Source organism: Equus caballus, chromosome 2, assembly GCF_041296265.1.
Source record: "Equus caballus isolate H_3958 breed thoroughbred chromosome 2, TB-T2T, whole genome shotgun sequence".
Classification (NCBI taxonomy): Eukaryota; Metazoa; Chordata; class Mammalia; order Perissodactyla; family Equidae; genus Equus; species Equus caballus.
In genome coordinates, this window is record NC_091685.1 from 6123436 (window position 1) to 6138078 (window position 14643).

The 14643-nt window shown below is 48.0% G+C and overlaps 1 protein-coding gene and 1 long non-coding RNA gene across 6 annotated transcripts; one reads left to right on the top strand and one right to left on the bottom strand.

The window, feature by feature from the left end:
* Positions 1 to 337: 337 nt before the first annotated feature.
* On the bottom strand, positions 338 to 1923 carry LOC138923138 (uncharacterized). The gene is made up of 2 exons (XR_011436344.1): positions 1776 to 1923; positions 338 to 1328 (listed from the first exon to the last, which is right to left on the bottom strand). It is a non-coding gene; the product is annotated as an uncharacterized lncRNA (long non-coding RNA).
* CZIB (CXXC motif containing zinc binding protein) lies at positions 1502 to 9866 on the top strand. Of its 5 annotated transcripts, none has more exons than XM_001489541.5 (8): positions 1502 to 2008; positions 2227 to 2310; positions 3269 to 3325; positions 3677 to 3758; positions 3971 to 4002; positions 5631 to 5708; positions 6434 to 6499; positions 7418 to 9866. In XM_001489541.5, exons 1-8 carry the CDS (start codon positions 2003 to 2005, stop codon positions 7493 to 7495), a joined length of 483 nt encoding a protein of 160 aa, XP_001489591.2. In that variant the 5' UTR covers positions 1502 to 2002; the 3' UTR covers positions 7496 to 9866. The 5 variants fall into 5 exon arrangements, with proteins under 5 accessions (XP_001489591.2, XP_005607101.1, XP_070116047.1 ...); XM_005607044.4 differs by lacking the exon at positions 7418 to 9866 and adding an exon at positions 6641 to 6816 and having other exon boundaries at positions 1784 to 2008; XM_070259947.1 differs by having other exon boundaries at positions 1951 to 2008; positions 3269 to 3429.
* The last annotated feature ends 4777 nt before the right edge of the window (positions 9867 to 14643 follow it).

The window sequence follows — 14643 nt, forward strand, 5'->3', positions numbered from 1 at the left end:
TCTAATCTAATCAACTCTGTATATACATAGCTACCAATTTACAGGAAGTAACAGAGAAACATATTTTTTAAATTACCGTGGGAATCCAATCAGCAATATCCAGAGGAAACTAGGGCAAAACATCTAGTTTCTTCAGTAAATAAATTGCAGACATAAATAAATAGGGATAGAGCAGAAACCTACAGATTAAAAGAGATTTAAGACAATATGTTTGGACCCTATTTGGATCATGATTCAAAAGATGTAAAATTGACATCATTAAGGTAATTTGAACACTGGATATTTGATGATACTAATGAAGCGTTATTGATTTTTTAGGTGTGAAATGGTATTGTGGTTTTTGGGGTTTTTTCCTCCAGCTTTATTGAGATATAATTGAGGTTGGGGTTTTTAAAATCATCTTTTATAGATACATCTGTAGCTATTTCAGTATGGGGGGAAATACTTTGGTTTAAAGGGACAGGGGCTGGCCTGGTGGCACAGCGGTTAAGTTCGCACGTTCCGCTTGTCGGCAGCCTGGGGTTCGAGGTTCCGATCCCAGGTGGAAACATGGCACTGCTTGGCACACCATGCTGTGGCAGGCGTCCCACATATAAAGTAGAGGAAGGTGGGCAGGGATGTTAGCTCAGGGCCAGGCTTCCTCAGCAAAAAGAGAGGAGGATGGGCAGTAGTTAGCTCAGGGCTGATCTTCCTCAAAAATGAATAAATAAATAAATAAATAAAGGGATAAAACGCCTGGTCTCAGAAAAGTTTTCCCGTAGTCCATTTTAAAGTCAGAATACCAACAGCCAGCCATTAAGAAGCAAGACCTGGTTGGTAGAGAAAATATGGAGACTTTGTTCAGCGGATAGATGTGTAGGAACTTTTTCTGCTGCTAAATTGCATAGCTTCCTTTGGCAAATTGCTGGTTGAACAGATTGTGGAGGCTGAAAGGAACTGGGCCTTGATAAGCCTCATCTGACTGAGGAGAAGTGATTAGACTAAGCTCACATCCCTCATGACAGACCAAGTTGGGACAAGTCCCAAGTCTTCTGACTCCTAGGCCAGTGCTTGCTCACGCTCACGCACACTCTTCTGCCTCCTTCAAAGATTATGGGGTAGCAAGTTAGATGCAGAGCTAGGGCCTGAGATGTCAGGGTCCCTGACTCCAGTGCATCCCTTGCTATAGAAGGGTACTTGGGGCAATGAAGGAAGTTGGTGGTAGACATCGAAAACAGTCACTCCAAATTTTGAAGAAATGACAGTGAGGACCTCAGAAGGCTATAAAGGAATCTCAAATGGCCTGTTCCTTGTAACACTCAGAGCTCCTGTATGGTCTCAGACGTGCCCTGGACAAGAGAACAAGTAACAAGTTTCAGTAAATGCACGATATAAGGAAAAACGAGATGGGAGCCCAGAAAAGAGCTAGCTGAAGGGAAGCGTAGAGCCGTGGGGACCACAACGAGAAGGGCGTGTACACGGAGCAACCGTCTGGAGAGGGGCGTAGAATGTAGGTCTCGCTGGAGAAAAGGAGGAGCAGTTCGGAGGAGAAAAAGGCCCCATCCCCGACTCTTCGATGCTGGCCGTAGGCAGAGGGAACCGACGTCATCTAAGAAGCCTCAGAGAGCAGGCAGGGACTAAGTGCGAGGCTGGGTGAGGGAAAGCAGAGTAGTGAAGAGCCAGGAAAGAGAACTCAGGGGCAGGAAGAAGCCCTGGCAGAGGTCTCGGGCAGGGACTGTCCCGTTTGCTGCCTAGCGCCGGCACGAGATGGGCGTTCACTAGGTAGCTGGAATTACCGATTTCCGGAGGCAGGCTTTCGTGAGTCGGAGCACCAGCTAATTGTACACTCAGACTACTACTGCAGGTTTCACTCCACCTACCATAAAAAAGTCCTCTGTGCCAGGGAAGCAACGGAGCGCCAAGACCCCGCCCCCGCGCAGGCCCGCACCCAGAGTTTACGCCGCCGTTTACGACAGGCCGGAAAGGAGTGGCTGCAGGCAGCACCAGCCTGAGTGGGGCCACCATGGGGGTGAGGCGGAGGCGAAGCGCCACCGTGGCGGGGACTGGGAGGTGGCGAGGACCTGAGAGGCAGGGGCTCGCGCCAGGAGGGAGTGAGGGGAGTGGGCTCGCGCTGAGAAGGAGCTGGGGGGCAGAACTCGTGCCGGAGGGCGGGGCAAGGGGCCGAGGCTAGGCGTGGGGTTGCGCAGGCGCGGCTGATGCAGTCGCTCCGGCCCTCCCTTCTCGCAGAAAATCGCGCTGCAGCTCAAAGCCACGCTGGAGAACGTCACCCACCTCCGGCCTGTGGGTGAGGACTTCCGGTGGTACCTGAAGGTGCGGCTGGAGGGGCGGGGTCCTAGAGGGAAGAGGGATGGAGCGTCCGAGAGGCTGTAGGCACTTGGAGGTTCCGGATGGGAGTGCCAGGGGGCCGGGCCCGGGAAAAGGCTCCCCAACCTGATCTCAGTGTTGAACAGGAGCTTTCTCCGGCAGAATGAGAAATGTTTAACCTTTAATTTTTTTTTTCTGGGTAGAGTTTTGTTTGCTTTTTAAGTTTACTGGTTAACCCTTAATTGGCAGTGCCTTGAACTCCTTTTGTAATTTTTCTCTCGTTAAATATTTCATGGTCTGTAAACAGACACTAAACTAAAGGCTACTTGAAGGGATCTTGTGATTATCTAGTAAGGTGAATAATTTCACTTTCAGTTTTATTTATTGATAGGTTTTAAAATTTATTGTGAAGTAGTTGAATTTTGTGCCTGGCTCCACCTTACTTCCCCACCCACGCTGGTAAATCTGGTATCCTGGTGGCATGGTCTCCCAAGTCCCCTCTGAGCCGAGCAGTTTGAGGCCCTTCACTCTCCCAGAGTTCCTGCTCTGTTTTCCTTCTGATCTCAATCCCAGCAACCTTCAGTACCTGGCGAAAGCGCTATCTTTTTCAGGAAGGCTTTTGACCACTTTATTGACAAATATTTTGAAGGCCGAGTGTCAGGGCTTCTTTGGGGAATGAGAAATAGTGTAACAGAGTGATAAGTACTTTTGCCGGGGACCTACTGGGCCTATGGGAACACAGAGGAAGCTCTCACCCAGCAGAGTGGGTGGGGGGCCTGCTGAGGCCATTTCTGTATGACCCTTGAATTCCCAGCCAGACTGAGCACTAGTTAGAGGAGGGCGGGCACACCAGTTCAAGAAACACTTTGACCTGTTCTTTGCCCCCCTCACTGTTCTTACCCTTCCCTCAGTGGCTGCCCAAGTGAGCCAACTACTTTACTAATGCTCTTTTTTCCCCCCCAAGATGAAATGTGGCAACTGTGGTGAGATTTCAGACAAGTGGCAATACATCCGGCTGATGGTAACTGCTCCTTCCCCCACTACACACACACCCCTGGCTAGGGATTTGGGGAACCAGGGCCCTAATCTCTCCAGTCCTGGATGCTGCTTTTTGTGGTTGGGGAGGTAAGGCATTAGGATGATCAACACTGGGAACAATAGGCCTCTTTGGGTTGTGAGACAGAGTTCAAAATCAAGGAGAAGCCCTTTCCTCCCTCTCCAGAAGCCTCCCCAGGATTCTTGTCCTAGCAAGTTGCTCACCCTCTCTGGGTCTTGGTCTCTTCAACTGGATAATAAGTGGTGGGACTGGGTCTTCTCAAGACCCTTACATCTAATTGATACATGACTAGGGCTTCTGTTTACTCCTTGCCAGGACAATGTGGCACTGAAGGGAGGCCGTGGCAGTGCCTCTATGGTCCAGAAGTGCAAGCTGTGCGCAAGGGAAAACTCCATCGGTAGGTCAGGCTGTGAATACTGAGCTCTGCCAGGCCGGTCCAGCCTCCTGGTACCAGGCCGAAAGCAGACCCATGTGACCTGTGGGTGGACCCAGGCCTGAGGTGCCCAAGCTTCCGCAGCAGATTCTTTCTTTCTGAGAGCCACATCTGGGCACCTGGGTGGGACCAGGCTTTGAACTTAAGTCAACTTTGTCTTCTCTTTTATGTTTCAGAGATACTGAGCAGCACCATCAAATCTTACAATGTAAGTTTCCTGCTGTAGTGGCAGGTGTGGTGGGATTCAATCTAAGCTGGGAGCGAGGAGGCCTGGAATCTAGTTATATCTGCAGCAGAGTGACCTGCCACGGGACATTCATTCATGTACTTATTTGCCTGTTCATTCATTCGCCCAGTTACTTGGTCAGTTGTTACCCTGTCAGTCATTTATTCAGCAAACACTGACAGAGTGCTTGGGAGGGAAAAGACTCCAACAGGCTATCACAGCCTTCTTATAAGGACTGAGCTGCGAGCTTGCGGACCGCTGACCCACCTGGCCACTCATTTTCCATCACTGGGAGCACTTGCCTTGTCTGCACCTTGTGGGACTAGTGAGCCTTCTCTGAAACCATGGGTGGGACAGTTCTTTGCATGGTGCATCCCATCCTCGATATTGTCGATATTATTAGGTAGTTATATGTTACTGCGTAACAAATTAGTCCAATGGTGAGGGAGGGGGTGTGTGCTTTAGGTCTGTTTGTTTAAAGAAGGGCATTTACTTGTGTTCAATCATTCTTTATTTGGAACTTTTTTTAAACGTCTGATTTATGCTAAATTCTCACCTTTGCCCTGAAGTTAAAGAGAGAAATCATATGAGGACTTACCCTCAAGTAAATCATAATCTAGTGGAAGAGACAGAGCCACAAACAAAAAACAAACCAGGGCCAACAGAGAAGGGCCTCATTAGTGCCCAGCACGTGGTTGGTGTGCAGGAAATGATTTTACAGTGAATGACAGAATGAAAATGAATGTGAGGTGTGGTGTTTGCAGTCTCTGAGCCCATGGGTCAGGTAGACACCACCCGCCGCAGAGGCGCCCCCTCCACATGCAAATCCCATTTCAAGGACTTTAAGTCAGCTGCCGCCTTCACTACATGGCAGATGGTAGCAGAAGGCTGCAGCCACGTGTACTGGGGCCATTTGGATGTGATCTGGAGACTTTGTAGCTTAATATTCTTGTTCATATTTTTGATACTGATTTTGTGTGTGTGTTTGTGGAGAAGACTGGCCCTGAGCTAACATCTGTTGCCAGTCTTCTTTTTGCTTGAGGAAGACTGTCGCTGAGCTAACTCCTGTGCCAATCCTCCATTTTATATGGGATGCTGCCATAGCATGGCTTGACGAGCAGTGCTAGCTCTGCACCTGGGATCTGAACCCATGAACCCTAGGCCGCTGCTAAAGCAGAGTGCACAAACTCAACCACTACACCACCAGGACGGCCCCTGATATTGATAATTTTATCTACCATTTATTGAGCCTAGTGGCAGGTACTATGCTGGGCACTTTACACTCATTTCAAATTCTTAAAACCTGCGGTGGTTTCCTCAGCTCCACTCAACAGTCTTAGGCCCAGAGGGGAATAGGGGCAGAGCTCAGCCTCACATCCAGGCAGGCTGACCCCAAGTCCACACTCTTTGTTCTGCAGCATCCATGTCCAGGAAGGTGTCATGGGGAGCACTTGCCCACAGTAGCCTTCTTCCAGGAAGGGAGGAGTTGCTCCTGGGTCCCATTCTGGGCTCACAGGGCCAGTAAGGGCCCTCTTGGCAGGAAGGGCAGGGGCCATGGGGTCATCCTGAGAGCCCACTTGGGCCCCCTCCTCAACACACTTCCTTTCTAGGCTGAAGACAACGAGAAGTTCAAGACGATAGTGGAATTTGAGTGCCGGGGCCTTGAACCAGTTGATTTCCAGCCCCAGGTGCGTGTGCCCTCCTGGGGAGCCTGTATCTTTGGGGAGGGCATGCAGGAAGTGACAGCAGAACTTTGCTTCCTCCAGAGACCACGGACTATGGACTAGGAATTCTTCTTTCTAAGAAGGACAACTGTCATTTGTTAAGTGCCTACTATATGTTGGGTTCCATGCCCGTCACTTTCACATTACCTCATTTAATCCTCACAGTAACCCTGTGAAGTTATTCATCCAATTTTTCAGACGAGGAAAGAACTTGCCTAGAGATTTTGCAGCTTGCCCAGGGTGACACAGTAAGTGACGGAGCTGTAACTTGAACCTAGGTCTGTCTGACTCCAGAGCCAGTGCTCATCCCACTTTGTTTGTGTAGCATTTTTACCTCCCAGCAAATCTGTGAGGAAGGCAGAAGAGATAGTATTGTCATCCTGTTTCATAAATAAGAAGACTGAGGTCCAGAGAGGGAGGGACGTGCCCAGGGTCTTGCAGAAAATCAGAGGTAGTGGAAGGGTTCCCCCACTCCTGCCTTCTGCTCCTAGGCTCTGATTTGGAGGAACTTACAGGGCCGCTGTCAGGCCCGGGGAGCTCAGTAGTTATTCCAGAACAGCGGCCTACACTGCCTCTCTGTCCTCCCATCCCAAAGGTGGCCTGAGAAGAGCCACATCCCTGGCCAGGCCTCACACCAGCCAGGTGCCTCCTTTCCCCCAGGCTAACTGCTGCCTTCCTGTCACCTGCAGGCCGGGTTTGCTGCTGAGGGTGTGGAATCGGGGACAGTCTTCAGTGACATTAATCTGCAGGAGAAGGTACAGGACTTGGGGGCCTGGCAGGGTGCTGGAGGGCACCTGGTGGGAATTACCCTTTCACTGCACAAGGCTCATCAATGGAAAGCTGACTTCACATTTTTGTGCTTTTTGTCGGTGATTTTGGTGTTTACCACGGCCCAGGCTGTGGTGCTGAAGTGCTGTCTGGTGTTCCACACGCAGGAAGGCTGGGATGTGCCCGATGGAGAAATTGTGTGTTGGATAAGCTGTGTTCAGGCAGGAGTGATCGGGCTGTTGGCCGTGAACTCAATGTTAATGAATCAACAATACATATTAAATAAAGTGTTTTAAAACAGAAACATATAAAACTAGGCATGTATTGATCGGTGGAAGAAAATGTGACCAGAGGCTCACAGGAGCCTCACCCTGCCTTTCCCCTGGGAGCAGTGGCTCAGTGTTCACTAATTCAGTGTTCGTGGTGACTCTAGAATGTAACTTCCAGGCATAATGAGAATCGACAGTGTTGCTGCACGTGTTACTGCCTCGCAGGTAAGGAAGCCTTGTGGTCAGGCCTCAAAGGAAGGGCAGAAACTTCCTTCAGTCTGTGTCCCACCTAGTAATGACAGTGGCTGGCATTTCCTGAGCTCCTGTATGTGCCTGGCACTAAGCTAAGTACTTTTATATGTGGTACTTGTCTGATTCTTTGCTCATTCAACATGAAGTCTACTGTCATCCCTTTTTTATAGAGACTAGAACTGAGGCTCAGGGAAGTTAAGTCACTTGCCCGAAATCAAACAGCCAGAAGAACTGGAATTCACAGCAGTCCGGCTCTGTTCTGGGTCATACGTGTTCATGAATATCTGAGTCAGAGCCTGAGCTGGGCCTTTTAAGTCCCAGTTTCCACTCTCCACACTGCCCTAGGCTGCCTCCTGAGGCTAACACTGCCGTTTTATTTCGCAGGACTGGACTGACTATGACGAAAAGGCTCAGGAGTCTGTGGGAATCTACGAGGTCACCCACCAGTTTGTGAAGTGCTGAACCCTCTTCCTGCACACTTGCCTCTAAGAACTGAGAAGGGACAATGTGCCCCAAGCAGCAGAGCCCACTGAGGCTGGTTCCCTTATCCCTCGTTTCCTGGCCGTTCTCCAAGCCCTCACAGTGTGCATGCCAGGCTCTATCACAGCTTCCCAAGCCCTGCCAATAAAGCCCCTGTTTGTGCTGCATTTGTGCATGAAGGGAGAGTCAGGTAGCAGCCACCCTCTCTACAAATAAGAATTCATGTTGGAGGTCTTTGCTTCCTGGCACCTGCCCACAGTATAGAATCTTACGCCTGATCCAATTTGCAAAATATGCAGGAGCACACAGCTCCTGAGGGATCTCCAGCTCTTGGGGAATGGGCAGGTCAACCCAGAGGCCCCAAGGTGTCAAAGGGCAGCTGAGCCTGTGGAATGATGCCATGAGCCCAAAAGTCCTAAGCCAAAACACTGCATTGACCAGCTTGGCTCTCAAGTAAACCCAAGTATCTGTTAGCTGGTATCACTTCATATTCCAGAGCTAAGAGGGACTTCAGAGACCAGCAGTCCAGTCCTGGCATGAATCTGCTCTACAGAACTCCATCCAGATGGTCCTCAGCTCTCTGCTCACTTGCTGTGATGGGAGACTCCCCTCCATCAGAGAAGTCACTATGAAAGTTCATCCTTATGTTAAGTCAGTGTCTGCTCCCTGTATCTCCTCCTGCTAGTCCTGGTTTGTCCTCGTTGTGGCCACACTTCTGTATTCTGTGCGCCCTGATCAGCCCTTTGGAGATGTGGAGACAGCACTCACAGCCCTCTAAGTCTCTTGGGCCTGGTTCCTTGGGACTGAAGGTCCTACACACAGTGGACAGAGTTGTTCAGTGCAGTCAGGACATGAGGGCATGCTCACACCTTCACATTGGTGAATCCACCACTTGGAAAACGTGTTATGAGTCTCTCCAGTGTTCTGCTGGAGCCTGGAATTCTTCAGTATCTTCATTTTCTGAGTGGCCCACTGGGAAAGGGTCTGCCCACTCCCAGGCTAGTAGTAGGGCACTAGGAAGGGGATCCTCAGATCTCAGGTAAAGCTGGCCGTGTCCAGGGGTGATGAAGAGGCCTCTGCAGTCTGGCAGCCATGCCGTGTTTCCTCTAGGTGTCCTGTGTTCCCGGCCCCTGGACCTGCTCTTTTCTGTACCTAACAGAGCAGAGCTGCTTTGGCCCTCCCTCAGCCAACAGGTCTACCAGCGCCTACCCCCACCTCCCCCGACCCAACTGAGTGCAGGCCACTGTCCAGCCTGGAAGCAAATATGTGGAAGCATTAGGCTGGGTAAGCAGCCTTTCTGGTCTTTAGTCTCTGTACCAGTCAGTGTGTGTTAACCTCATAAAGAAAACACTGAAAGGGTCTAAAGGTTTTCTTTATATTTTAAATTATTTTCTCATCTTTCAGGAGGTAGGGGAACCCAAATAATCATTAACAGATTAAAGGAAAAATAAAATAGATTATAACAATAGAGGCAGAAAAAGTATTCAGTTAAATTCAACAACAAAAACAACAAACCATAGAAACTCTTAGCAAACTAGTAATAGAAAGAAACTACCCTAACCTTAGAAAGGACATCAACAGAAAACCTAGAGCAAATGAAATGTCTGCAGTATTCCACTGAAGATCAGGGCAAGCTGAGGATATCCTCGATACTGTGCTGGAGGACCCACCCAGCTGTGGTAAGAAGAGAAAGTAAGGCAAAAGGATTGCAAAGAAAGAAACAACTCATTTTTCACAGATTATGACTTTCCGCTCAGAAAATCCAAAAGCATTAATAAGTGCTGGACTTAAGATCAATATACAGAAATCAAATGCATTCCAGTACACTGCAATGTGCAAAATACAATTCAAGAAAAAGTACCATTTATAATAGCAACGAGAAACCCCCCAAAGTAACTAGGAATGAAGTCTATCAAAGATGTTCAACACTTTAATGGGAAATTATTAAATTTTGCTGAAAGGTGTTGAAGAAAGCCTAAATTAATGAAGACCTATACTATATTGATAGCTAGGAAGACTGCATATTGTAAAGATCATTTTCAACAAATGTATTTATAAAATTCTTATTGAAATCTGAACTTTTTAAAACAGACCTTAAGTTGATTCTGAAATCTATATGATAGAACACAGGTGGGAGACTTCCTCTACCGGATACCATGATGTATTTATAAAGCAGTGGCAGTTAGGCCAGCATGGTCACGCCACTGTGATACACAAATAGACCCATGTATGTATGCATGAAAATGTTAATGACAGGTGGTAGTGCAAATCAGTGGGGAAATTATCAACTCATCAAGAAACGGTGCTGGGGCAACTGTTTAACTTTGTGCAATAAAGTAACATTCGAACCCTACTTCACTCTGCGTACAAAAGTCTATTCCAGAGTTAGTTATCTTGATCGCTTTGGTCCAGCAGTGTTTTGGGGTAGAAGAGCCCTGGGCTGAGTGTGTGACTCACTGTAGACCCCTAGGCGAGTATGTCCCCTCTCAGGACTCCATTTTCTCCCTCTAAAGAATGAGGGCACTTTAGCTCTGACATGTTACTCACTGAGATTAGTCAGAATGGTGGTGGTGTGTCTGAGCCCTGCCCATCATCACCAGGAAGGTTAGTTCCCTGCCCCGCACTCCAGGACAGCAGTCTCCTGCCAGGTAGTAGACGTTACAGCTCCTGGAAGTGGGGACAGTGGAGGATGAGACTGGATGAGTCCTAAGTCCTACTGTCTCTCGTTTGGACATTCCATGTCCTCAGTATGCTCTTCTTACTTTACCCCTGAATAGCTGTTCAGAAGATACCGTCTTTATCCAATAGCATTTTTCTTAACTAGGCCTCTGTGTAAAAATGTGGCTTGTAGTGAATAACAATGAGATGAAGGTTGGGTAAGGTTAGGCTGCAGTCCTCATGTACAACGGTCATTTATGTTGTTTCCCAGAAAGGGCAGAGGCACCCAGGCTGTCTGCCAAGGCAGCCGGAGTGATCATCTCACAATGCTGTCCCCATTCCTCTGTAAGCCACATCTCCCTGGCCTGAGCCCTTTCCCAGTTTAGCCCATCTGAGCTTCAGAGAAGGCTGCTTTCATGCCCAGCCTTCAGAAAGCTACAGGACTCACAATACTGGACATCTTCGCTCTCCTGACACCTGTGGTGCACCTGAACGTGCAACTGGCACATCATCCTTGAGGGCTTCTGCTGCAGCAAGCTCTAGAGGGAGGAAGGTGAATCAGACCCAGGCTCTCTTGTTCAGGAGGCAAGCAGGTATAAGCTCCTAACTAGAACAGTCGCTCCCAAACACAGCTGTGCACTGGATCACTGAGAAAACTTTTGAAAAAGACAAGTTTCCTGGTCCCACTTCATTCCTACTAAATCAGAATCTCTGGGGCTAAGGCCTGAGATCTTTTTTTATTTAAAAGCACTCCCGGGTGAATCTGATGCATCCAGAACACAAGAATCACTAGCTCAGCTTTCGCAGCAGGGTGTGCTCTGGGTGGCTGCAGAGGCTAAATGAGATCATGTGGGCAACACATGCAGCACAAGACCATGCAGGAGCGAATGGAAGCAGTTATGATTTGATTAGAAAGGCAGGCAGACTGTCATCTAACGAACAAGTAGCCACACGGGACTGCTCCCTAAACTGGGAAACCAGTGGATAACTAACCTGCCCCGATTCCTCCGGAGAGGGGCTGTGAGAGCTCCGTCTTCTGGGCCTACTGCTTCCTGTGTAGAAAGAATTGGTTTAGAACCAAAAGATAACATCTAACAAGGACAAATGCCAGGTGTTGATTATAAAAGCCAATTACTTTGGCTTCAGATTTATAGCAGATAAGGAATGATTTTCATGTGGAAAGACCTGTGTGCTTTGGTAATCTTAATTTCACCCTAAGCCAACACAAGTTGGCTGTGAATTAGAAGTGCTCACAGGCCAGATAAAAAGAAAGAATGGCAAGGTGAAAGGACAGACCCTCCCTCCCTCTCCTGGATGGGTCTGTCCATGCTGTGGTGCCCAGCACGTTTTTTTTTCTTCTTCTCCCCAAAGCCCCCCAGTACATAGTTGTAAGTCCTATTGGCTCTGCTCTGTGGGACGCCGCCTCAACATGGCCTGAATAAGCAGTGCTAGGTCCGCACCCAGGATCTGAACCGGCGAGACCCCGGGCTGCTGAAGCAGAACATGCGAATTTAACCACTCGGCCACAGGGCGGGCCCCATGGTGCTCAGCACTTTAATGAAATTACAAACAAAACTCGCTAGGCCTAGAGATCGTTTCCTGTGAGATATAGTTGTGAGAACAGGAGAGGTTTATCTAGGAGGAGGCCCTAGCAAAGCGGGAGGAGGGGCAGACAGGATGCCCTTTATAGAGCTGAAGGATTTGCATATGGAAAAAGGCAAAGAAAGCTATACTTTATAGGAGAAAACTAGCACCAAGTGGAGGGTTTCAAGGAGATAGATTTCAGCTCAATATAAGGGAGGCTCTCCTAATGTCTCTCCAGAAGCAGAATGTGATACATTGTAGATAGTGAGTTCCCAGTCCCTGGAGATTTTCAAGGAGAACAGCTATGAGGATTTAAGCCTCAGTTGTGACTTACACAATACCAGATTTATCAAATCAGAGTTCCGATTCTGACGCATCCAGGCAGGAATTACTGGGCTAGACAGCCTAGGACTTTTACAACCTTCAGTTAAGAACTGGTACTACAGACGAATATAGGGAGTTGAATTGTCAAAGGCTAATTGGTGAGAAAACCAAAGACTTTTTTTCTCTCTTTTGAAATATCCGACCTAACAATGTTCTGACAATAACTAGCGGGGGAAATGAATCTGCAATGAATCTCATTCAATCAGCTAGCTCCTTTAGGAGACCTGGGCTCCCATCAGTTTGTTTCTACACTTCCTGTTCACTTGCTGTTAGAATAGAGTACATTCTACACATTTAACTGTACGCACTGCTGTTCCTGTCTGCTGCCCAGCTCCAGAACTTCTCACTACAGCAATAGTCACCATCTTGCTCTTCGATGTAGCACATAGCTCCTGGGCCACGTGCTGTGCTGAACATGGAGATACACGCTATATCCCTCAGCCCTCAAGATGCTCGCTGGGGCTGATAGACAATCACAATACAGGGCTTCTAGGGGATATTCAGTGAATCCCCAAATATTAATGAACCCCACTTTGTGCCGAGCCCCCTGGGGCCCCTCCAGTTGCCTACAGTCCAGTAACGGAGACAGTTGCAGAAAGTGAAAAGCGCTGTGATAAAGGTTAGATTGTCAGGATGCTTCGGGCATACACAGGAGGAGGATTAACTAAGTCAGGCTTAGGGGGTGCAGTGAGGGAAGGTTTCCCAGAGGAGGTAAGGTCTAGCTGAAACCTGAACGTTGAGCAGAAGATAGCCAAAAGCGCGGAGAGGGGGCTATGCTCCAAGCAGAGGCAACAGTAGATGGCATGGCGTCCCTGGAGAAGTGTAAGCTGCTAAGAGAGGTGAGCCTGGAAAGACCAGCAGGGCCAGCTCCATCCAGGCCTCAACTGTCACATTAAAGGGCATGGACTTCTTTCCAAGGGTAATGGAAACCACTGAAGAGCAGGAATATGATCAGACTCGAACGGGGTAAAAATCACAGGCTCCACTGCGGAGAATGGACTGGAGGGAACATGTGGAGTCTAGAGGCAGGAGGGCCAGTGAGGAGTGGAGAAACAGACTCCACCTCTTGAGAGGAGGAGCTACAAAGGAGGGAACAACGCGCCATCTCCAACAATAACCCACCGCGTGTCAGGCCCCTTGCTGGCTGAAACAGAAGTCGAAGCTCTGAGTAGCAGGAGGATGGAGGAAAGGGTGACCCATTCTTCCAGGGAGACCCCACGAACATGGCCTCCTAGAAGGCGACATTTGAGCTAGGCTAAAAAGAACAAGGAAGAATTTGGCAGAGGATGCAGTGGGGCCAAGGGCATTCCAGGGATAGAGGATGGCATATGCAAGGTGCAGAGCCACAGTAAAGATCAGACATGTCTGAGACCGATGAGAGGTTTACTGTGGCTGAAGCGTGAAGACGTTTAGAGGGCTGATAAGGCAGTGAGGGGCTGCTAATGTGAATCTTTTTTTTTTTTTGCCTGATGTCTAGGTATTGCACAAACAGTAATATAGCAATAAAGGAAAAAAGATAAAGAAATAAACATTGTCTTAAACCCCACCATTCCAGCTCCCTAACACAAATATTGTTTATTTTTCCCTGTTCTCTTTGGGGCTTATCTACACACAGACATGTTTTATATGGCCATAATCCTAGCACAGATTTAAGTTTATATTTAACTGTTTTTCACTTAATATCATAAATGCCAAATGTGATTCTGCTTATTCAACAGCCCTGTATTCTTTATAATGGAAGAGTCCCAGAAAGGAGATACATTTGTAACCAACTCCACTCAGACACTCCTCTGAGCTCTATTCTCTGCTGGAGTCTGGATGTCGTTGGACGCCCTTCAACCCTTTTGGCATCAAGTCCCAGCTGCGTCTCTGGCAATACCCCAAACTCCCTCCCTTTCTCCACCACCTGTCTCATGTCTACCTCCTCAAATCCTGGCTCTCATTTTTCTTTGTCAGTCGTTGTGTCACATGAAGATAATTGGATAGGTGTCACTAGGTTTGGAAAGTATGTTTGAGGTGGTCCAACTTAGAAGTTAATAAAGACCACAATGTGAAACCAGTTCACACCCACCAGAATGGCTATAATCAAAATAGACCGATGATAACAAGTGTAGGTGAGGATGTGGAGGAATTGAAACCTTCATGTCCTGCTGGTGGGAATGTAAAATGGTGCAGCTGCTTTGGAAAAAACCTTAGAGATTCCTCAAATGAGTAAACACAGAGTTACTACATGACCCAGCAATTCTACTCCTAGTTATATACCTCAGAGAAATGAAAACATATGTCCGCACAAAAACTTATACACAGATGTTCAAAGCAGCATTATTCATAAAAGCCAAAAAGTGGAAACAACCCAAATGACCATCAACTGATGAGTGAATAAATAAAATGTGGTGTATCCATACACTGGAATAGTATTCAGCAATAAAAAGAAAATAAGTACTGACACATGCTAGAACATGGATAAACTTGAAAACATTATGCTAAGTGAAAAAAGCCACTAA

What these genes read in the sequence shown, in the direction of transcription:
- CZIB (XM_005607044.4), top strand. An exon ending in CGCAAGGGAAAACTCCATCG is followed by an intron (nt 3,759 to 3,970) that starts GTAGGTCAGGCT and finishes TTTATGTTTCAG; the next exon opens with AGATACTGAGCAGCACCATC. An exon ending in GCACCATCAAATCTTACAAT is followed by an intron (nt 4,003 to 5,630) that starts GTAAGTTTCCTG and finishes CTTCCTTTCTAG; the next exon opens with GCTGAAGACAACGAGAAGTT.